The sequence below is a fragment of the Pristis pectinata genome, chromosome 12 (genome assembly GCF_009764475.1).
Source record: "Pristis pectinata isolate sPriPec2 chromosome 12, sPriPec2.1.pri, whole genome shotgun sequence".
Taxonomy (NCBI): Eukaryota; Metazoa; Chordata; class Chondrichthyes; order Rhinopristiformes; family Pristidae; genus Pristis; species Pristis pectinata.
The window spans coordinates 28,135,832-28,160,106 of record NC_067416.1 but is presented as its reverse complement, the minus strand read 5'-3'; the positions used below and the strand labels follow the sequence as shown (position 1 = coordinate 28,160,106).

General features: G+C 39.3%; 1 protein-coding gene across 1 annotated transcript in view; it reads right to left on the bottom strand.

Annotated features, from left to right (window-relative positions):
- Nucleotides 1-6,258: 6,258 nt before the first annotated feature.
- The window catches only part of valopa (vertebrate ancient long opsin a), a 35,573-nt gene continuing 17,556 nt past the window's right edge, over nucleotides 6,259-24,275 (bottom strand). The window contains exons 3-5 of the mRNA XM_052027743.1: nucleotides 12,301-12,418; nucleotides 10,606-10,845; nucleotides 6,259-6,477 (exon numbers count right to left, since the gene is read on the bottom strand). Coding sequence (XP_051883703.1) covers nucleotides 6,259-6,477; nucleotides 10,606-10,845; nucleotides 12,301-12,418 — 577 coding nt within the window. The remainder of the gene's footprint in view (nucleotides 6,478-10,605; nucleotides 10,846-12,300; nucleotides 12,419-24,275) is intronic.

Sequence of the window (24,275 nt, the reverse complement as noted above, 5' to 3'; positions counted from 1 at the left end):
CTCCTACCTGTCAATAAAGGGACATTAACTGAACATTTCATTCATCTTGCCAACTGATGACAAATCAGCCCTCTTTGGCAATTATCATCCTCTGAGTGAAGGCATCAATAACCCATCTGTGCAATAAGAACAACAACTTGCAATGTGCCTGTGATATAGTAAAATCCCAAAGCAATTCACAGGAGGATAATCAAATAAAAATTGAGACCAGGCCCAAGAGCAAATAATAGAACAAATTACCAAAACCTTCTTAATAAAATGAAAATGGAAATGAATTATGTTAAGGAATTAAGTTTTAAGCTTATCTTAACAGTGCAATTTGGAAGAAAAAGAATTATAAAATTGGGGAACTGTTGGATTGCCACAAATGCATCCTTCACTGTGTGACAAATTACATTAATAATAAAACCTCATGTCAGTGAACATTGTGGGCTGAGATTGATATACCTTCCATGTGTGCTGAGAATTGGCAGATGAGGGTGGGATGGGGCTGGGGAAGTGGGTCAAGTGCAGTCTGTTCTCTAGTTAGCTCCAGAATATACTGATTTCAGAAACTGTCCCAAAAATACTCTCTGAACCCCTATTCTGGCCTCCTTTTCCCATATAATTTTTTTCGATATAAACGTTGATTGAAACCCCAATGATCAGTCATGGACTGGGACCAAAAATCAGCCCTGATACTGAAAGCACATCCGTCCAAGTTGAAGTCATTGAAAGACAAGATTTGCTTGATTCAGCAACAAAGAAGCTTCATAAATAATGTGCATAAATCAGGCTGAATAAAAACAAATATAAACATAAAGGGGTAGATCTTCTTGTCAAAGGAATCTGTACAATGTCACTTTTCAAATCATACATCAAATATAAAAATTTAAAATATTTTTCTTTTGCACAGACATGCAGGGTTTCTACATGAAACATTGACAATTCCTTTCCCCTCACAGATGTTGCTCGACACACTGAATTCCTCCAGCAGATTGTTTGTTGCTGCTCCTATCACTTGCCAGCTCTTGCCCCACCCTTCTCCTTCACCTGTTCATACTGGTTATCTTCCCTCTGCTCTTTCAGTCCAGACTGCAGTCTGAACCACCGGGTGTCCATTTCCCTCTATGGATGCTGCTTGGCCCGCTGAGTTCCTCCAGCTTGTTTTTTTGCTCCAGATTCCAGCATCTGCAGTCTCTTGTGTCTGCAGGTTTTTCTGCCTTTGGGTTCTGTCATTTGAATCTGCCCTCTTCAGCTCTCTCCTCAGAAGGAAATTCTTTCATCCACCCTAAGTCTTCCTTTCCTTTTTGTTGGAACTCCAAATTTCATACTGATTTCACACATTCAAAGCAGTTATTATCACAATTATTAATGATATCCTTCATAATTGTACAACAGGTAATTTCTCCTTACCATCTATTTGCAGTTTTTGTCATGGATGACTACCATCATACAGATTGGGTGGGTCTTACACTTGCCTGGTTCTGGTCCGTAATAACCACATAACCACATGCAATGGTTTCACTTCCTGTGAACACCATATCTCAGGTGTCCCTTAAGAATCAATTTTTGGCACCCTCCTTTGCCTTTTCCTACTTCTTGCCTTCATGGCACTCCTCCATAATATTGATTAAACATCAGAAAATGCAGCACCCGTTTCCATGAGCACACCGATGACCTTTAGATCTATCTCACTATCATTGTTCTTAAACTGTTAAACTGTTTTTTTGAAATCCATTTTTGGATGAGAAGAAATTTAGGAAATGCAATTCTAGCATTCACCATCTCTATCCACTCTCCATTCCCTAGCCAATGATTCTTTCCCTCTCCCTGGTATTTGTCTGAAAATGAATGGAACAGCTTGGATTTTGTTGTCGCATTTGACCCTGAAATAACCTTCAGATCACAAATCTGCTCTGTCACTAAGACTGCATAACTTCACCGAACAATTTTGGCTGCCTTAATCCTCAGCTCAGCCACTGCTGAAACTCTCATCCATACCTTTGTTATCTCTGGAATGGGCTATCCCATTGCTGGTTCCTCTCAATCTACTCCCTGTAAACATGAATTCATTTAACACTGCAGCCTGATTCCTAACTCACACTAAGCTCCACATGATTGGCTCTGGCAGGCAACAGTTTTAAAACACATACCCTTCTTTTCAAAGAACTCCACATCTTTTCTCCTCCCTATCACTATAACATCCTCTGGCCTTGCATCCCTTCAAAATCTCTATATTCCTTTGGTTTTTGCATGTCTGATTTTTCTTCACTCAAAATTGGGTGTCAAGCTTTCATCCCTGTCTTGTTTTTCTTTAAGAAGTGCCCCGAACATTAAGTCTAACTCTTTTGCAAAGTTTTCAATCTTGTCACTCAGTAGCTCTTTACATGGTGTGGACTTGAACTTCATTAAAAACATTCATGTGAAATGCATGGTTAAGTTATGTTATTATTTGAACTTTATTATGTTCAATAAAATTAATAATGAATAATTCTACAATATCTTGTAATATTTAGAAAGCTTAAAGTTTCTATGCATATTTTCTTTTTATTAGTTACGAGCAAGGTTTATGTGTGAAATTATAAACTAAAGTTGTAATAATGCAAATTTTATGCCCTTCTATAGTCATACAAGTTTTTTTTTGGATATTGTAATCAAAAAAGAACTGACAAGTATACAATTGCAATCATACTGCAAGTATTCTTAGAGTCATTCAATGCAAATTTATTATTGCTGGTTAATTTTATTTTACACTTTACAATATCACATTTGGTGCTCAGATGGTTTAATGATAACTTCAGGCATAAGAAACTGTACATTCTACTTAATTATATAGACACCACTGGCCTGCAAGCATCCTTATTCCCTTTCAGTTAGCTGCTCTGATTCACAACTCACAGCTTGTTCACACAACCAGATATATAACCATAAATAAAAACAGAAAATGCTGGAAGTATTCAGCAGATTGTACGAATGAGGATAGCCCAGAAAACACAAAACCATCCAATAAAAAGCAGTTTACTTGATAAGCAACTTTCTTAGCACCCAGTAAGTTCTCTCCCCACTCTCCTCCACCCCAAACACCATCTAGAGTGCCTCACACGGTACTTAAGAAATATGCTGCAGTTAGTCATCTTGAGTAACTTCTACAGTACATCCAAAGCTTGTGATCTCTAGCACTAAGAAGAAAGGCAGCTCACACATCATCAGCTGCAAATTCCCCTCTAAGTCACACATTATCTTGACATAAATATATCATTGCTCCTTCATCAGGGCTGGGTCTAATACTGGAACTTGGCAATCCAATAGCCCTATGACTGCAGTGGTTTTAGTTGTAGCTCACTGTCATTTTTCCAAGAGCTTTACAGAATGGGCAATAAATTTTTACTTGCCAACAAAATCCACATCCCATGGTGAGCAGTAATATTAAAATCATTGAAGATGCTAGTATCCTCAAAACTAATCCTCCTTCTCACATCAACACATCTTTTGTTTGACTTTACAGACTGGTTGAAGCATGCACCTCTTACGTTTCTCTTTCATATACCACAATCTTATACTGTGTCGCTTTTTAAGCCACTCAAGAATTACAAAATAGCAAAGCAGTGTGTGAGAGAAGTCATGCAATGAAAAGGTTATAAACAGATAAATTATGTTTTTAACTTTAAAGGAAAATGAAGAAGTTGTAAAAGAAAGCTTCCAGATGGCTTGCAGAAGATAGTTGAGCTCAGTGGTCGCAAATTCTTCTGCAATGGTAGAGATGTGAATAAAATGGAAACAAACTGGATAGCAGTACAGCCAGAAAAATAAATAAGATCAATTTTATTATATTGGTTCTTTGAAAACAATGATATCTGGGGGATGAGCCCAAACAACACATGGACTTGAACAAGACCAGGGATACGGGAAAGACATATGAAGGATGCATAACCATTAACACATCAAAGAGGAGTCCATTAAGGTAGTTATAAGTTTGTGGTTGGCCCCTTTGTGACTAAGATATTAAGGGACCAATGGGATACTGATAGAACCTGTGGGTATGAATAGTTAAGCATTGCACAAAGGGAGCTCATGGGAAAGACAGCATCAAGCTCCTCAAAATGGAGCTAATGCTAGCTTTGGCCTGCCTTGACTTAAGACCTTAATCAGTTCAAAAAAGCAACAAATGATCCTTTTACTTTCTATCAGAACAGAATGCTGCTATTTTCTTGCCTAACCAAATGAAACAATATCAATTAGGGTCATATGTCCATTTATGCATTGTAACAATTACAGTAACTTTTGCTTGTTTGTGAACCTACAAACCACATTATTCTTGTAGCCCTGTCTGGGTAATCTATATTGAGAACTTCATTCTCGGGTATCTTATGTGTGGCTAAGTGGACACTGTGATGTGCAGCAATAAAGACAATGCAAGATATGGGACTGTGGAGAGCTGGGATTATGTTTATTATCCATAAGTTATTCGTAGACGGCCTGGACAGAAAGATGCTGTCTACATGTCATCTCCTTCCTCCTACACCTCAGCTACAAACTAGTGGTAAGGTTGTGTCTTCGTGATTTCAAGGCACTACAGCATGCCACAGACCACCATAAATTCTGATGTCTACTCTGCCAATTACTGCAGGGTTCCATCAGAGTCAGCCATTGTTACAGCATACTAATGATCTATTCTATTATTTTTCATGTGATAACATGGTTTAATTATATCTTTGCTGGCCATGAGTGATTTGGGTTGGGCACCAGAGACACCAATTATGTCAACAACTCTTGACAACCATTAATCATCCTTTAGTTTGCTGTGGTGGTTCAAATGCACTTGGCTCTCTATGTCCAAACCTGGGCTGCTGGCCTTTTGCCAAAAAGAATGAAATGTAATCTATTCTCTTTGAACAGAGAATATCAGTGGCATCCCTTTGCTAGAGTGGAAGGCAAGCTGCAAAGAGCTGCAAATATTTCTGGCTCCATCTTGAAAGAGCAAGAAGCATAAAAGTTGTCAGAGTCATCTTAACAGTGACTAGTATTCTCCCACTCAGCTGCATGACAAGTAGATTGATTATCAATGAACTCACTTCTGGTAGCAATTGGTTTGCTCTTAAGCATCAATTCAACAAAATGTCCTTCAACATCTAGAGCACAACTTCTTGCAGACCTGCAAATTGAAGCTGCTTGCAGAATTGCCTTTATCAGCTAGAAGGTATCTGCAACAACTAATCCAAGTGTTGGATAATCTGTTTAAATAATGGTGATGATTTGTTGGGAGTGGGAGTGGGGGTGGGAGTGGGAGTGGGGGTGGGAGTGGGGGTGGGGGTGGGGGTGGGGGTGGGGGTGGGGGTGGGGGTGGGGGTGGGGGAGGGAGTGGGGGTGGGAGTGGGGGTGGGAGTGGGAGTGGGAGTGGGAGTGGGAGTGGGAGTGGGGGAGGGGGAGGGAGTGGGGGAGGGGGAGGGAGATATTGGGGTTGGGTGGGAATGGATGTTCTTTTTCCTGGTGAATCTTTGTTGAAGAGAAAGCACTAGCTTTAATGTTGAATTCAAAAATGTCAGAATTGGTATCAAATCATCATTGCAGACTGACTACTATTACAATCTTCCCACTTTGAATACTTCATTGCAGGAGCTAATGCCCCACTAGTAAAGCATTTGGTGTGACTCACACTATAGTTGGATGCGTGCTGTGGCTGCAGTGTTGATACCCAAACAATGTGAGTTATTGAGCTGAATGTTATGGTGCACAACTCAGTAGCATGAATCTATGAGTTCATGTCACATCGAGTTCAGAATGTGTGGGCTGAACTTAGGAAGCAATCTTTTGCCTTGTGGTCAATTCATAAAATAATGCATCAATCTGAATAGCTGATTGCTTCTTTTAGTTTGGAATGTATGATATTTTCAATCCAATACCGATTGTGTCAGCTTAAAACTCTTGAAATAATTGAAGACGTTTGCAAGTTGCAGTTGCTACTTTGAAGACGTGTATAAAAGACAAAGAATCACTTCAACTACATAGTTCAAATAACAACAAATTACATCTCTACATGAAATTTTTGATTAACAAATTAAGCAGCAAACATGATAGAACCTTCTATTCTACAACTGTTGACAAATCTACACATTGCTTCATTATATGAAGCTTTTTATTGCCATGGTCAGTGCTTTCTTTGAGAATAAAATTGAATATTGAAAAATTGGCTTACAACCAACTTTCATCCAATTTGTATCCAATTTGCAGATGATGGATTACAATGACTTAATATAGTGTGTCACAGGTGTCTTGTATTTACACTGGGCAAACCTCATTCTCAGGTATTGGCAGCTGAGGAAAGGTATCACGTTTGCTACATTCTTCATGTTTTGTTGTATTAACATAAGAAGTCTTCATTCTTGCAATAGTGGACATTTCTCTCTCATTTTTGTTACCACCTTGCATCGGATTTTCTGCTGTTGGGTTGGTGTCAGGTTCACTGAGGCTGAACATTTGCAGAACACATTTCCTAAACTGGAAAGATTTGGAAATCGAATATTATAAGAAAAGCTGTGGTAGCTATTACAGTCTGGATTTTAACTTTTTGATAAAATGCATTTTACTGTACTGTTATCCTGAAAACATGAAATAGCAAACAATTGGCATTGTCTCTGTGGAGGAAGAAAGGGTTAACGTTTCTCGTTGATGAATGTTTCTCTAAAACAAATGGATACATTTTCATTGATAACAAACTTTAACCTTTATTATGAAGTTTTTTATCTAAAAACATTAATGTTGTAATATTTGCAAAAACTTGCTTCTCATTCCAAGGATTTATTCCAAGTTGAGATTGATAAATGGAGCCTAAACCTGGAAATTCAAATTGAATTGAAAGTGAACAGTAATGTTTTGATAAGTTCTGATTTTTTAAGGTAGGGCTAACTTTTGTTTTTCATTATAAAGTGTAACATGGTATGATACTGGGCTTACTCTTCAGCCACACAAATTGAGAATTTTCAAAGTTAGCGTGTACAAATAATCACTTCCTAAGATCCCACATCATTTTGCTAGCAGTTTCAATTTTACTTATGATTAATTGAAAGATTGAAAGATTTGCCTGAAAGATTTTGTTGGATTTAGCTAATGCTTTGTGGTGATAGTATTATATTTAGCAATCTCTCTGAAGCACACGCTGGAGACTTTGCGCTGCTAGACGCTTTTATGTTGCCAGGTTTCACACACCAGCTGCTATCTGAAAGGTGAGAAATTCAATTGCTTCCAGATCTGATGTATATTTTCTCTTACAACCTGCGATGACATGCAGAAGGGAGATGACTAGGTGGGATGTGCTGGCATAGATTTTACATGTGCCAGTGTTTTGATGTGTTGACCTGGACTGAAAATATATATATGGATCTAAATCTCCTTTGTATTGAGATTGCTGGCTAGGATTAGAGGAAATGGAAGGAAATGTTGAATTGCTGATTGTGGAATGAGTTATTAGCATTGAGAACCTTGAGATCATGGATCAGGAGTACGCACATGCCCAACGTAAAAGGTAAAAGAGACACATCATCTCCCAAACAATCCACCTTCCCAGCCTATCAAACATCTCCTGCCCCATCTGTGGCAGAGTCTGTGGGCCTTGCACTGGTCTCATCAGTCACCTCAGAACCCACAAAATTGGAGTGGAAGTAAGTCATCTGCGATCCTGAGGGACTGGCTAAGAAGAAGAAAAGATGTACCGGATGGACTATACATGTCACGCCTCAGTCTACTTTTATATCAGCAGTTTCATTCTACTTTCTGCATCAGAAAATAAATAAGTTATGGGTTGGTGGAAAAGGGCTCGATATTATAGAAGATGGAAAGAAAGTACATCTCGTGGGATGTTAGGCAGCCCGAGAAAACTCATCAGTTACACCTACGGCAAGATTAAAGAATCCTGCCCACTTTAGTCATAAATTGAGCTCACAGTCTTGGAAAAAATGCATATAGATTTGGAAAGCAATGAAACAACAACCAAAGTGTTGGAAACATAAATATTTATGCTGGGCACTATGGCCAGCCTGAATCCACAGTACATAGCCCTGAAGGAGCTGTAAGGGTGTTAGTTCAGAAATCCAGAAGCACTAAATGGTACAAGTGCCCTTATGCAGAAGTCCTTGTCCCTGGGATTTTGGATAAGGTCACTGAGTCAGAAAGGCAGGTGGAAGTCTTTCTCCTTGATGCCTCCAGATGCCTTGAATTTCTCGGCCTCTATATGAAGGCAGACCTTGTCTATAAATCTGTGGTAGATTAGCAGTACTAAGTTTTTCACAATCTGGCACAGGTAGTAAATCTGTAATAATGACTTCTTTAGCATAACACCACAAAGAATATGTGAATAATAACTGACTTTCTTAAATGTAGGCAAATTAAATCATCCATCTTTTATTTAAGTAAATGGCATAAAACAACCCATCTTGCAATTTGTCCAGATATTTGCAGGAATTCTGTAATTTGTTCCAGTTCTGACAATTCTATCAGATGCCAAGCTGCCCTTCTCATTCCACTCTCAACAGTCTTGACAACATTCAAAATTCTGCTGCTTGCATTCTAACAGGTCCCAACCACCCATCATCCTGTGTTTGCTAACCTACTGTATTTGCTGGTTAAACAAGGTGCAATTTTAAAAAAGCAGATTTACTGCATTTCATGTACCTTTTGTCGAGCCAGTTTTGTATGCAAATGAAATTAATTCTACCATTTTCATTTGCTTAGCTTCTTGTGAAACCATGAAATTTGACAAGAAAATCTGGACATTGGATTTTTCATATCTTGATGCTGCATTTTGCCCTGACGTCAAGCTGTGGCAAACAAAAATGATGCTGCGAAATTGGGGTATCCTCACTTATGAAATTACCATGGTTGTTTTCTCCCTTTTGCAAATGGCAGTGCATGACTTGCACTTTAACAGACAGTATCCGTTTGGTGAGCTCATGATTCCCACACATCCCGTCTGGAAAATGAAGAAAATAGAGTGGGAGAGGGGAAAATGGACGGGGGAGGGATGTGGGGGAGAAAGGTTTCACACATATGAAGGAACATTTAATTTGATTTTCCAATCAAATTTCTAACGTGAAGTCATCTATGAATAAGTAATTTGTTTAGTTAGTTATATATGAATGGGGAGCAGAGGTAGCCTATTCTGATGCTTAATAAAATCATTGCTGATATGGTTGTAACTCACTCCACATTCTTGTCTACCCTTGGCAACCTTTGACCCCTTGCCCTCCACCTTAAAGATTCTCAAGGACTCTGTTTCTGCTGCCCATTGAGGGAAATAACCTGTTATTTTTAAACTAGAACCCCTAGTTCTATGTTCTCTCACAGGAGGAAACATCCTCTCCACATCTACCCCGTCAAGTTCCATCAGGATATTTTATGTTTCGGATATGGATCTATATTCTTCAAAAGAATTTCTTGGAGTTTCTGTGAAATTGTACAATCCTTTTTGATTTATTTCATGAAGGCATTACTAATACTCTCAATTAAACTGACACACAAGCTGCACAGGGATTTGCCAAATGCCATTTGTAATGGATTTCCTCCATTTTTGGCACAGGTGTTTTACTATGCTATTTATATAGTTGTATTTGTACCAATTATAATTTTAATTTGTGTAATCAATGTGTTTTGGTAGAAGTTTTAAATAATGGCTTTCCACATTTTATCACCACAGTCAAAACACTGTGCTACAATGACAAACCTGATCCCCTGATCCCCTAATAAATTTGCAAAATATTTTCAAATGCAAGTGGTGTTGTTATGGACTCAGTGAAAGTCCCTTTAAGATAGAGAGTGTGTGTGTATGTGTGTGTGGGGCGTGCTTACGTCAATAGAAGATAAAGGACGTAATGACGTTGTTGAAGAAGTAAGAAGAAGAAGAAGAAGAGAGAGAGAGAAGGGAGAGAGACACCAGCCTGCTTGTTTTCTCTATCGATGGATGAGAAACAATAACTGTGTTTGCCACTGAAATCCATGTATGGAAGTTGGAAGTAATCCGGTGGAGTTCACTTTGTTGCTGACCTGTAGAAGGAAACAGGTATTTGTGTGTGGACGACCACGGTTCGGATGCTTTTCGGGGTGAGGAAGTCACTACCGAGTAAACACTGAAGTGTCGTTTGGGTTCCATCGTGGAACATTTGGATTTCGTATGTACTCTCTCTATGTTTTTCTACATCTACATCTTATCTTCAGACAACGGTGGTTGTTGAAGAAGCCCTTGCTCATGTTTCACCTTATGGCTTGCGGAACTGAACTTTAAGAACCATTCAGGAACTGGGAGTTTTGGACTTTGTCACACACACACACACGAAGAGTTTAGTTTTGGGGTTAACGTTCGAGGTTTAACATTTTTGAATTCTAACATACTAACATTTTTACTTTTATTTTACGTATTATCATAAGTAGTGATTAATAAAATAGTTTTTAACACTAAATCATGCTCAGTGTGTTTCTTTTGTTGCTGGTTCGTGACAGTGTAATCATTGCAGCGCAGTGCAATCATTACACTTTGTACAACAGCAAGTTTTATTGTTATCATTGTTATTGATTGCATATGCATATTAGCAAAATCAACCTTGTTTCATTGTAAGTCTGAGTGAAATAGCAACATACCTTTCTGTTCATAAACACGTAAATGACTGGATTATAAACTGTAGCAGTTTTTGAGAAAAAAGCTGGTATTGCTGCCAGTCGTGGATCTAACTCAATGGCTGGACAAGCAGTCACGATTATGGAGAAAGCTGCATATGGGGACCAGCAGAAAAGAAATGCCAGTATCATGACAATGACCATCCTTGTGACTTGCTTTTCTGGTTTCCTTGCTACTCCCAGTCTCCCTTGTGTATCTGATACCTACAGCAAGAAAAGGTAAAGTCAACTGCCTCATGCTTAATGTTGTCTTACATTTTAGTTATTTTTCACTTTTTTTAAAATCATATAGATTTGAAAGTCAAGCAATTCTGAAAACACTTGTTACCTTTTTGATTGCAGATTTTATATTTTTCTCCTTTTCAATGTAATTATGAGCCATTTTGAAAATTGATTTAAACACTGTAGTACAGAGTTCATGAAATTTATCTCACTGTGTCAGGTTGTCTGCATTTGACTTCACACTTCAATTCTATGTTACAGCTAGTATTTAGTTAAGTAGTGCTTTAGGAGTATTACATTCTTAAAAACTTTAAGTTATTGCATTATGTTTCACAACCTGTAAAATCCAGCAGTTCCAGAGCTAGTCATCATTAAACAAATATTGTAAACCAACTGAGAACAGAGAGAGCTGGAGAAATAATGTCCCAGACTTTGCTTGATGCAGTGCAAAAAGAATGAATTTGAAAGTGCTTATATCCTGTTTTGTGAAGTGCTAAAGCCCTGGGTAATGTGATCCAGTCAGCTGGGAGAGCCAGATCAAGCACTACCCAGGAAAAGCTTTGACAGAAGGCAAAGCCTCACCCCCATATTTGCCATCTGAAAAAGCTGCTTCTTCAATGCTTTTGAATATCCTTGATTTTTGGAAACACTGAAAAATTAAAAATCAAATATGTTTTCAATAATTAAAAAAACACTTAAATACTCTTAAGTAATTAGCACCAATACAGCAAACAAAAATATTTTTAAAATGTAACTTATACGAACTTTCTTCCTCACATCTGCAAAATCTCCATCCAAATAATTGTCTTTTAATTTATTCATGTGATAAAGGCTTGCTGAAGGCCATTACTTATTGTCTTCCTAATGAGGAGGCAGTTAGGTCGGGGGGTTGGACTCTTCTGGAGTCACTTATAGGCCGTATCAGGCAGGATCATAAATTTCTCTCCCTGAAGGACATTAGCGAACCAGATGGGTTTTCGTACCAAACCAGCTTTTATCAACACCAGATTTCAGATTTATTTAATTACTTGAATTTAAATCCCCTAGATGCCATAATGGGATTTAAACTCCTGTCTCTGGAGGAACATCACAAATCTATAGATTCTTATCCAGTCACTTAACCATTAGGTTATATTTCCTTGGGCTTCTGGATCTTACATCAATACTAACCTAGTGCAGGTTACTTGAGAAGACTCCCCAGTGTAAATGCTGGGGAACTAGAGTCTATGAGGAACTCTCAAACTTGCTGGTACTTTTGTTGAGATATGCCATGCATTTTGCATGTAAGTACCAGTATTTTGCAGCAAGCTCCAGCCCAAGTTGAATAATATGATTAAGATCAGGTTTTTATTAAGAAAATCAACTCTCCATAAAATTAACCTTCTTGAGATTTATGAGTAAACCAGAAAGTAGAATAATTAACTTTGAATAAGTTACCTTCCTTAGTTTCCTGATTAGTTTCCCATAAGATACAAATATAACCAATAAAGGCATAATGAAGCAAGTTGTAAAAAAGGCAATAATATAGGTGTGATCATTGAATTCTCCAGAATACCTGAAAGAAATAAAGCACAGTTATATTGAATATCAGGGTTTTAAGCTATATAACTATTAAACACATGATGTTAAGAACTGGAGATAATGCAGTACCTCCAAAAACTACTCGATACTCTTTAGTACTATAACATTTTCACTGCAGTTAATGCATTGCTTTACATGGTTCAAGTATGATAAATAGAATTGTTTATATATATTACTTTAACAGCTGTCTAGTTCAGAGAGGACATCACATTCCAATCACAAAAAGCTTTCTGTAAAGAATATTCAGCATGACTTCACATCACCCAACAATCTAATGTTGGTTTGTATTGTCCTCAGCAGAACTAACCTAAGCCACAAGAAATTTCAAAAGAAGGTTTTGATCTGAGACGAGACTTAACGAAATCATTTGCAGTTATTACCAGAAATGTTTCCATTATCATCCATAGGAGTGTGGAAACAGGAGTGCGGAATTAAATTGCTTTTTTTTAGCCATCTAACCAAGTTAGGGTTTAACTAATGTGTTCATGTGTGGTATAATTAATAAATAATTAAATTCAGCTGCTCCATGCTTTAAAAATTTAGCTATTTTCAAAGGATGCACAGGCCAGAAATTAGGCCAGCAATATATTGGTTCAATATCTGACATGAATTTCGTTTAAGTTCAAAATTGGTAGCAATGGGCTGGAGCATAGTCCATCTCATCGCTCATGCTTGTCTGCTTTCCTTATAGTTGTACTTACTTCTTGTGGTTGAGCTAGTCCAATCATCCTTGGAAACCTGTCTACCCTGGCTGTTCCCCAAGGTGGAGCAGTCTGTGAGCGGTGACTAGGATTCAAATGGTTCATTCTGATGACCTGCTGGCAGTTCGCTGCTGTCAGTGGACATTTTTAAAAGCTTGTTTCCTCCCAGATAATTGACATAGAAACCTCAGTGCTATATTCCAGCAATGCCCTTTGTTGTGCTGGGGAGCAGGAGTAAACAACTCTCCACCCCAAAAAAAGGACACAGCGGAGGGATATTGCCAAGGGTTTCCCTGTCAATTACCTGCAAAACAACCATCCGTTCATGCAAAGGCTGGTTATGTGACCTGCCCCACACACTGATGAATGCAGAGTAGTCCATAGTACACCTCAAGGTCAGCATGTCAAACTCATTCAAGAATTCCAAAGGCTTGTCATTGGACACTGAGCAGCACATATTGTGGCCACATATTATCTAAGAGACATGGGCAGATGTCCAGTGGGAAGGATCAGCCCACTTCTGCGTGAAATCCTCACGCCTCTTGCAATGTGGCACCTGGGGAATTTAAATTCAAGCAATTAAGTAAAATCTGGAATTTTAAAAAAAGCTTGTCTTGAAAAGAGCAACTGTGAAACTGACAAAATGTCATTAAAACCCATTTGGTTCACGACTGTCCGACAAAGATTGAAATCAGCCATTCTTATCCAGTGTGGCCAACATGTGCACTCCAGGCCCACCAATGTAGTAGATTGTTAACTGCATCCTCATTTCAGGAGCAATTGGGAATGAACAACAATTGTGGCTATTGCCTATGAAGTTCAGACTCTGTGAACATATAAATGAATCAAAACTCTAAGTGGGATTAGTACAGCCTGATTATTAGCAATGAATGTAAAAAAAACAATTTCATCCGTGCTCCTTGAGAAGGCCTCCCAACAGGCTCAGGCCATTTACACTTCTGAATATTCAATATCACAGAATTTTCGGTTGGGACGGGGCATGGGAAGGAGTGGTTGGAATGGCAGAACAAACATAAAGGCAGGGATGGAGTTTTGGGGAATGTAATGCACTGCCAAGCCAAATGAAGCCCATCTTTTGTATGAGAAACTGAAGGTGCCACTGGGTGAGATGAATGAAAGGAGGATTGCTCTGCTTATATCTCTTCATGCCTTTCCTCGGGGACAGTCATGCACAATGCCTGGTAATAACAAAATCAGCTATCATCCACAACATGTAATGAACTATTTTCACATGATTGGCAGCAAGCTGGGTATTTGGCTGTATGAGTGAATCTGTATCACGTCACATCTAAAGTACATAGGTATCATTTTCAAACTCCAAATTCTCCTCAGGAGAACAGACTGGTAATTAGGACAATGCCACTGTATAGATCTGTGCATTACGGGATCTACTTCAGATGCCCTTGGAGTTGTCATCTTAATGAGTGAGCTAGAGGTGAAGACAAAAAAAGACCTCCGGTTCTACCTCTACACTCTGTCTCTGCTCTTGAATATCAATGACATCCTAACAACCCTGTGAAGGAGGTCAAGTGCTTAACTTTGTTAGATGGCTGCAAGTAGAGGTCTCAGTCCAGAAATCAGTGTTCTTGTACTTTAATAATGGATTCTTACATGATTACCTCACTGGAATAATTCTTGTGAAATGTCATCATACAAAGCCAGTTACTAGTTTACAAACAATGCCTTGCATTCACTGACATTGATATAATTTTTCAGCTGAGGTGGCAGTCTGGAAAATTAATGATGTTGAGGCAGTTTTCTAGCAGTATAGTACTGCTGAACAGACTTACCTTGAAGGCCTTCTCTGCCACTTTCTCTCTCATTTACAAGTGGAAATTCAGGGTGTTGCCATTGCATTCATCCCTTGTACCTCCTGAATATTTCTCATTCCATCCGTGTGGGGGAGGGAATTTCTGGAGTTTCAAACAGATCAGTCTGCCTTCACTTCAGTTCATGTGGGATCCGTCTCACTTCATATAAATGCACTTCAACAGCATCTTCAGCAGATTTGGTTACTACCTATCTTCCACCACACCATACCTGCAGCTTAAGTTTCACACTCAGGCCAAAATGGAATACATTAAACTGCTGCAGCAGATACAAGTTCAAGACAGCTGTCTGGATTTTTGAATTTGGCAGCTTTAATCATATGATATTAAACTTTATAGTGCTTAAGCAAAACCCACAGCTTCCAAATTCAAGGAAAGGATAACTGAATGACCTTTTGTTGGACTGAGGTATGATTTCCTTACCAAATTGCCCCATATCTGTAATCCTTTCATTTCAAACGCTTACTGATCTGGCATATCATCCTTTCTGTCAAGTTTGGAACTAAATCAAAATGAATGTCCTGATAGTGCACAAAATGTACAGTTCTGTAACTTGAAAGGATAATTGAATCCTATTATAGAACAGATAGATCAACCATTCTCTGAAGTCAAAAATCAGGAGCAAAGAAATATCCACACTTTTTCTTATCAGCATACTTTAGCTGCTGCATGTACCGTCCATGGGATGGATTACAACAACAAGCTCTGTCTCCCAGATCTGCAACCTCCATTGCCAAGAGCAGCGCATGCAGTTTCCCCTCAGGTCACTTATTATCATGACATTAACATCTTGAAACTCCCACCCTTACAGTTTTGTGGGAACCTCTTTGCCACACAGACTGCAGCTTTGTGGGAAGCTCCACCACCATCTTCTCAAGGGCATTGGGCATGGGTGGTAAATGTTTATCAAATCAACCCAATTACTGAGATAAATTTTTAGATGTTTGCAATGCAAGGAATAGCTGATGCTTTCCCACAAGTTCACTTCTAATATGATAACAGAAAGAAGATTGGCCTGAAGTTTGCAGGAAATGCTGGTTTTTGGATGGAGCTGTGGGTATTTCCCTGTACTGAGTTCAGGATTATTCATTATGCACGTGCGAATGTAGAAATCCTAAATCTCTGGCTCTTTTTTGCCAGCCTTTTCCTGACTGTGCATAAACATTGGACTCCTTGTTTGAGCATGGAGGTGAGATGAGTCTCTAGCACTCAGCACTGGAGAGTCTGCCTTGTGCACATCAGGTGACAATTTGCACAGAAAGAGCACTTTCATTCACTTGTATTGAGAGGAATGGCTCCATGGGACCAAGGTCAAAATTAGGTTACTTACTTATTCTCAAACTAATTGAGTTTAATTAAAGGTTTTTAATTGTTTTGTTTCATAAATACTTCAAATAGTTTATATTTTAAAAGTTTTAAAATTATTGTAATTGTTCATTTTTTTGAGTATGTCTGAATTTCAAAGACATACAAAAACATTCACACTTTGACAGGTTTTACAGTTCGCTAAGCTTGGGAGTGTTAGTTAGCCCTCTATTGAGACTTTTCAGATGTTTGGTAAGTAAGGCTTGTCCCGACCCACACCATGCAACAGAATTTACACACTCGAAACCCTGTCACCAAGCAGGGCCTAACCATTCGGGATCAAGCCAGCAATTTGCAGGATGTTCATCCAGAAAAGTTAAGAAAAGACATACCACATTCATCAGTAGCAAGAGCGGAAGATTTTCTGCTGGTAGGTGATCTTGGGTCATTAAAATACTGCAGTCAAACTATACACCCATTGCTCAAAAATGTGAACTCATAGTCCAGTGAATACGGGAATTTGACCTACTCAGAATGGTTAGTCTTTCCTCCTTGCCTACAAATAGTTTCACCCTATTAGTGGTTTAAAGATTTTAAGATTTTTCAGCTGCACTAATAGAGTAATCAGTGACACAGTTTTTTTCTGTACATACATGTCTCCCCTTATCCAATGACAAGGTTAAGTATGCCAATTCTATGAATGAATTCTCTTTCTGAGCTGCAACAGAAGCAAATATTAACATCTATAGCTGTGCAATACTTACTAATTCTGTAAACAAATGCAGTAATAGCAAAAACAGACATCTGGGATGGTAAGATTAGTTCAGCACTCACTAAACTTGCACTTAAAATGTATTCTTGCTTGACTGGTCAGTGAAGAAACATTCCAGCCATGCCCACCTTTGGAAAATAGAATTATCATTTTGGAGTACTGAACACAAGCAGAACGTATTTAACTATAATTGGCCAATCAAACTTGACCCTTTTGCTATTCTGTAGGCTTCAGTTGTTGGGAGTAGTTATTTCAAATGTTAGTAACCCTCCTCTACAGAAACTGGTGTGGGCTCTGCTTAACAGATACCCTTGACTTGCTGTCGTGGTCAGTGAGCTTTGAGTTAAGACAATAGAAGACCTTCAACTACACTCTCTCACACTCCATCCCTGCTCTTGAATATCAATGAAGTCTGACATGGCCTCTGAGATGGGGGTCAAGCACTTAACATTGCTGGGTTTCTGCCTGAGTGAGTCTTTCCCAGTCACACTTCTTATGAGCCATCAGCCTGAAAATTAACTAATGAAAGATGAGTAAATGATTTCTTCATTACAGTAAAATTTGTCTTATCTTATGCTTATAACAGCACAGAAGGAGGCCATTCAGCCCATCAGGTCTATTCTGGCCCCCAAGGGATCAATAACATTCCCCCTCCTTACTTCCCTGTACCCCTGTTACTTTTTCCCTCTCACATTCCCATCAACTCCCCTTTGACTTGTTTTGCCATTAACATACACTAAAGGATGAGTTGTAGAGCAAACTACCCTACCAGCATGTCTTTGGGATGCTGGAGAAAACCAGAGTACCTGGGGTGAACCCTCACCATCACGGAGAGTGCGTGCAAACTCCACACAAACAGATCCCAAGGTCAGGATTGAACACAGATCTGTGGAGCTATGAGGCAGCAGCCCTAATTGCTGCAAGTCCATGTGTGAAATGTGCTTGTGTAAGGGTGTATTTTGCTAAGCTGTGGCTCTTGTCAAAAATTGTGGAGGTGCCAGAAACTGTCAGAAGGCGAGCAATAGACTTGAAGGAAATACAGATAGGTTGGTGGGAAGCAGTTGAAAAAACGTGCTTGATCCTGGGCTTTCTAAATGGAGGGATATAGAGATATTGCATGCCTATGGAGAGCCTTAGGAGAGGGTAAAGGAGTAATACTAGCTGTATTGCTCTTACATAGAACTAGTACAGTCAATAGGGTTGAATGGTACCTTTCCATGCAATGATAATTCTGAGGCAATTTTCCAGATGTATAACAAGCATGGAAACTCCTGAATAGGCTTAACTCCAAGTCTTTATTCTGCCAATTTCTTTCTCATTTACAATTAGATTATCTAGATGTTACAGGCAGCATTCACCCTTTATACTATTTCCTGCTAAGCATTTCACAAGACCCTTTTATCTGGGAGGAAAGTTCTGAAGTTTTAAATAGACCAGTCTTCCTTCAGGAAGAATCACTTCTATGTCTTTTTCTACAAGTCTAGATACATCCTGAACATCTTAATTTCACTGCAACCATCATTTGGGCCTAAGCTCTTTTGTTGACCCAGAATGCAAATCTTTAAATCACTACAGCAGCTGGAAGCTCACGGCAACTGTTTGCATTTTTAGACCAGCAACTCATCACATGAAACAACTTTTGCAGTGCTCTAACAAAATGTTCAAAGTCCAAATTCCAGAAGAAGATAACTGAGTAACTTTCTCCAGTGATAAGTTACAAGGTGCCAAGATTTCCTTACCAATTTACACCACACTGTAATCCTTGTCTTTAACTCTCAAATTGTTTTCACTTATATGCCCATTTGTATTGTACAGAGCCAAAACAAAATAATAATTGCAAATATTTTGATACTGCACAACATTTAAACTCTAGCTTGAAAGAATAGTTTAAAGCTATTGGCTCAACCATTCCTGAAGTCAAAAATCAGAAGCAAGCTTAAAAGTCACTCTTTTCCTATCAGTGTACCTTGGATGTGGTGCAAATTACCTGCAGTCTGAATTACACATCTTCTCCCAAACCTATAACCCCCACCACCTAAAATAGCAAGGCTAGTAGATGCATGGGGGCATTGCCTACAAACTTCCTTGACAAAATCTAACACTATGCTAAGTTGTAAGTTATAACTGTTGTCTTATTATTGCCAAGTCAAAATCAATATAACTCCCTGCCCTGAAGCATTGTCAGAACACCTTTACCAAACAAACTGCAGTTCAAATAGCATACTACAACCTCAAGAACAACTCGGGAATGCTCCACATATGTCTATCCCGCTGGCATTTCCCAAACCAGTAGATTGAATTTTTAAATATTTCCAGAGCCAATAGAGACAACCTCAAACCTTTCACATATACTTGTCAACTTTTGTTGAATAGCTGCCCTTTCTCACAAATTCATTATCAATACTCTGATACATAAAAACAAAATACTAGAAGACTAGAATGGAACACTGTAAATCACATCACTCACAAATGTGAATATTCTTGCTACCAAGCTTCTCACTTCAACAAGTTATTGCAATCCATATCTAATTTATAGGCTTTGAGTTCTTTCAGTTGAAATGGTAGGATTGTTTCTACTGTAACTTTTTTTTTCATTTATCTTCCATTATCTGATAGCAGGTTTGTATGCACAAATTGTGCTCAATTTTTTTTCTAAGGTGGAATGAAAGTAGATATTGATACCTGTGCAATTTCTAGTTTCAGTAAATAAATATATAAAATATGTAATAAATTACGATAAGCTTCAAGTTAAATGGCTAAAAACTGGTTCACTCCTAAATAGCAGTGGTAAACCTGTGCTACACTGTTAACCCAAGTCTATTCATGTTAATGCAAGTTGGACAGAGTAGTTGATCACAGTTATGATAAAATTGCCTCCAAGCTTTGAACGCAGAGTTCTTTCTGCTGGTAATGTACAGTTCAAGATGATCAATGATTCAAAGACATGCTGCTGCAAACCAATTTATGGACTATTCGACAGCAAGGATCCAGCCCTTTAAGCACTTCTTTAGACTTTTACACAGCACTGTTGGACATGCTTTTTGTTTTCTGCTAAAATGACTGCAGGACATCAGCGGTGGGTGGGTGGGGTGTGAGGGGGGGAAGGGGTGCAAGGGGGTGGGGCGGTGGAGCCGGGGGGTGGGAAGAAAGAGAGTGCATTTGTTTCCCAGGCATGGACATTCACATCCTAAGGGCAAGGTTGGGAGGAAAAGGCATGTTCAGTGTGTAATATGTCAGGGATATCAGGCTAACTCCATAGTAAAAATGAAAATAGCAGTAAACATTTGCTGAAATAACCACACAAATAACACACCATACACCCAAGAATAGTCCAGAAAGAAATCCCATGACCTCAATGGATTGTTCTGGTTAACTCTTAGAAATTAGCTCACTACTGCAGCTTTGAATCAGGCACTGCTGTAACACATTGCAGCAGCCCTCTCACCAGCTGCCCTCTTACACTCCTCACTAGCTCACTTCTTCTCAACAAGCCAAACTGCTCAAAGACCACATCACCAGCAGCTCCAAAGGTTCACATATGACAAATATGTCACTACAGCACTTTGGTGTAATGGGATTCAGAGGTGAATACATTCTGATGGCTAGATAGTTCATTGCAATTAGTACAGAGAATAAAACTAGTGGGATGAGTAGGACAGTGTATTGGCCCACACCATGCTGAACATGCATCTTTTCACTCTTTTCTCACTAAAGGTTGAGTGTTTATTTGGGACACATGCATTTAATCACTTAATGACTTCTCAAAAGGGAGCTGGAATAGGCATTGGTTCCCTATGGACCTTTAACATGCAACAGATGTGGAAATAGGCAACTTCTGGAGATGAGCCTATATTTGGAATATTGACTGAGGATTGGCAGTCTTCATTAACTCTATTTCTTGCATCAGTGAAGTCAAGGTTTCGTCCACCTGATGTGTACTGCACTGTGTTTGAACCATCGTGTTTGATGCTGTTTCATTAATTTGTCAAGGTCAAGGATTAGCACAAAATCTCAAATCTGAATGGCTTCTCTAATAAGAGATTCCTCTCAACAAAAGGGTGCACCCATTAGCTGGACAAATAACATGGTGAAACAACAGCTGCATCTTTTGGAGAATTAACTGAAAGAGTCACAAACTGAAAGCATTCATACCTGAACAATACCAAGATGGACAATTATGTTGATGTTAATTCAGTATCATGGAGGTGCTTGGTGCTCAGTGGGGGGGGAGGTGGGTAAACGTCAATCCATTGGTCTTTGGAAACCACTGGAAGTCACGCTAATCATAGAGAAGAACAGATTTTTTGATGTGGCTTTCAAACTTTGTTGGATGACCTGGAGTGAAGGAGAGAGGTTCTCCTGTTATAGTGACCTGGAAGTCCTCCAGAAACAGAGTTGACCAACTGTGGGGGCAGTAGTGTGGCAAAAATGTTCAATAATCTTAAATATGTGGTCCAGGGCCATCCTTAACCCTCACACACTCTCCCTGCCGTACACTCTCATAAATAACCTGCCAACAATCTCTATCAATCACCCAAACATATTGAAAGATACTCACTAACGCACATCAATGACTCTTATAGCAGAAAACGATGGATAACCAGGGAATGTAACAACAGTAAAGTGATGGGGGAAGTGCAGGTCCACTCCTTCTGTGCTGGCCATTGTTTGAACATCAGAAAGTCCGTGGGGCCCAAGGGTGCAAAGATCATTTAAAATGACAGTAAGCTCATACCTAGTCATTCTCCTCCTGTTATACTTCATTCCATAATTGCTTCTGATTCACAACTGCAGATTGTATAAGGATTCACTTCTCGTTCATCCACACATTACATAACCCCTCATACAACTCTACCCTTATGTGTTTCTTCTTTCAAAGAGCCAAGAATTCTTTCCTGACCAGGCAACCCTGGCTGAGCAATAAGAGAGTGGTGAAGATGGCACTGCTCCCTCCCTGTATCTATCTTCTCTGATACTGATTCTGTGAACGTGGAGATTAGATTAAAGCAGAGAAATGCACATGGTGAGTTTGCAGCCAGGGCAGGAGAAGTGATAGCCCAGTTGCCATCTCCCCAGAAAGTGAGGCATCATACAGAAGAAGGCTGATGAGCATCCACATGAAACCCTTAATGCATTGAGAGGTCTGGCTGAATACATGTCTGATGTGGCATAGGATATGGAGAATTTCAGCTCCAACATCGCACAGAATATTGGTGTTCACTATAACATGGAAATGGTAGTCAGCTCCACTTCAACACTTGTGGACCCAGCAACTGATGCAGCTATTGATAATCAAAGTCTTAGCTTCTATTGTGTCTCAACATCTGAATGGTATAATTGAAGCTCATGTAAGTTCAAACTGCTGCCAGTGTGGCTCTGGATGTTGGCATCCAGAGAGACTTCAAAGAAGGTACTGTTAAGTAACCTCAGCGAGTTGCTAGGGTACATTTTGTTGAGAGTGCCCACTACTATGTGCCAGCGGTGGGGAAAGGAAGTATTGAGGGTAGTGGATTGGGTGCCAATCAAATGGACTGCTTATTCCTTGAAAATGCTAAGCTTCTTGGCCATCACTGGAGCTGCACATTAAAGGTGAGTGGAGAGAATTCCACCATACTCCCTTCCTTGCCATGCAGGTGGTAAACTGACTGTGGGAAGTCAGGGGTGAAACACCAACTGCTGTATACACAGCTTCAAATCTGTCACAGTCACTGTATTTGTTTGGCTGGTCCAATTAAGTTTCTGATCAATGGTGACTTCCAGGATTTTGATTCATTAAAGGGAATGCTATTGAGTTTCCAGGAAAAAAGTTGAGATTCACTCTTGTTGTTGGTGGTCATTGCCTAGTACTTGAGTGGTGCGGATGCTAAGTGTTTGTTCTTAACATGAATGTTGTCCGAAGCTTGGTGGTGATGGACATAGGCTGCTTCATGCTCTGAGGAGTTGCAGTTAGAAGTAGGATGGTCATCATAGAAATCTCCGTGATTTCAATTGCTTCTAGCCGTCTGACCAGGAAGTATCTCCCAATGTTATCTCCTCCTTCCTTCTTCAGTTCCTCCTTTTCCTTCTCCTCCTTTGCATCCTCATGCTTCTCCGCAGTTGTGCTCCAGGGCAGAGCCAGCATTATTTTCCTAATGCAGGATCTCAACCCGAAGCATCGACTATCCCTTTGCCTCCAGAGATGCTGCCTGACCTGCTGAGTTCCTTCAGCAACTGGATTTTAGCATTAGCTACCTCATTGATGGAATGGTGTGCTGTATCTAGAGAGATGTTATTAACATTTCTATCACCAGATTAGAAAGAGCTGGAGACATTGAAATTTACAGACACAGTGAACTTGACTGCCACTGGTGATGCATTACTTGCCCTCCTCTATGACTACAAATTGCAGAAATCGTTGTCAAAATCTCTTTTGAGAAGTGAAATCCTATTAATCCTTACTAAGGTGAATTCAGGAGAACTAAAGACTATTTATGCATAGAGGTTCCAACTGTGCTCCTTGTCTTCCCAATTTGGCAGGTGGTTCTGGATGTAGCTGGTGTTGTTTGTATTACTGTGGGTAAATGAAATCACAATCAGATCAGCCACAATTTTATTAAGTAGTGGAGCTGGATCAAGGGACTGAGTAGCCAACTCCTGCTTTTAATTCATATGTTCTTTTGTGTTGTCAGCCTTCAGTCATGGGGGAAGACATAAGTGAGCCTGTTCCTCATCTTGCACAGAGTATACTTTCTAGTAAATGTCACTGAAGAACAAATTGTGACAACCTTTGCTGATTTTTCCAGTCCTTGACTCAAAATTGCCCTGTTGCCACCCAAGTTAAAATCAGTTTGTTCAGTATTGCGCAGGGTCTGCATTACCATGTTCCGTGATGAGCCTCCATTATTCTGAGACACTGAAGCCCCACATCAAAAAGAAACCACTATTCCGATGACAAATCAAAATGTTTCAGTAAAGCTGGTAAATACAACCAGATACTCACATACTTTTCCCTCTATAACTCATACAGAATATGTTCTGCTTAAGGCAAAAATTTCCCTACGCACGAACCTTTCTTCTGAGGAAGTGGCATATATAAGCTACCTTGTTTTTTTGTTAATATTAAGACCGATAATATGGAACTAAAAATGGCACTACTATATTAAATAAAATGTGGTGAACTTGAGTCATGCTGGCTTTACCATCCTGTGACAAAATACAGAGGAT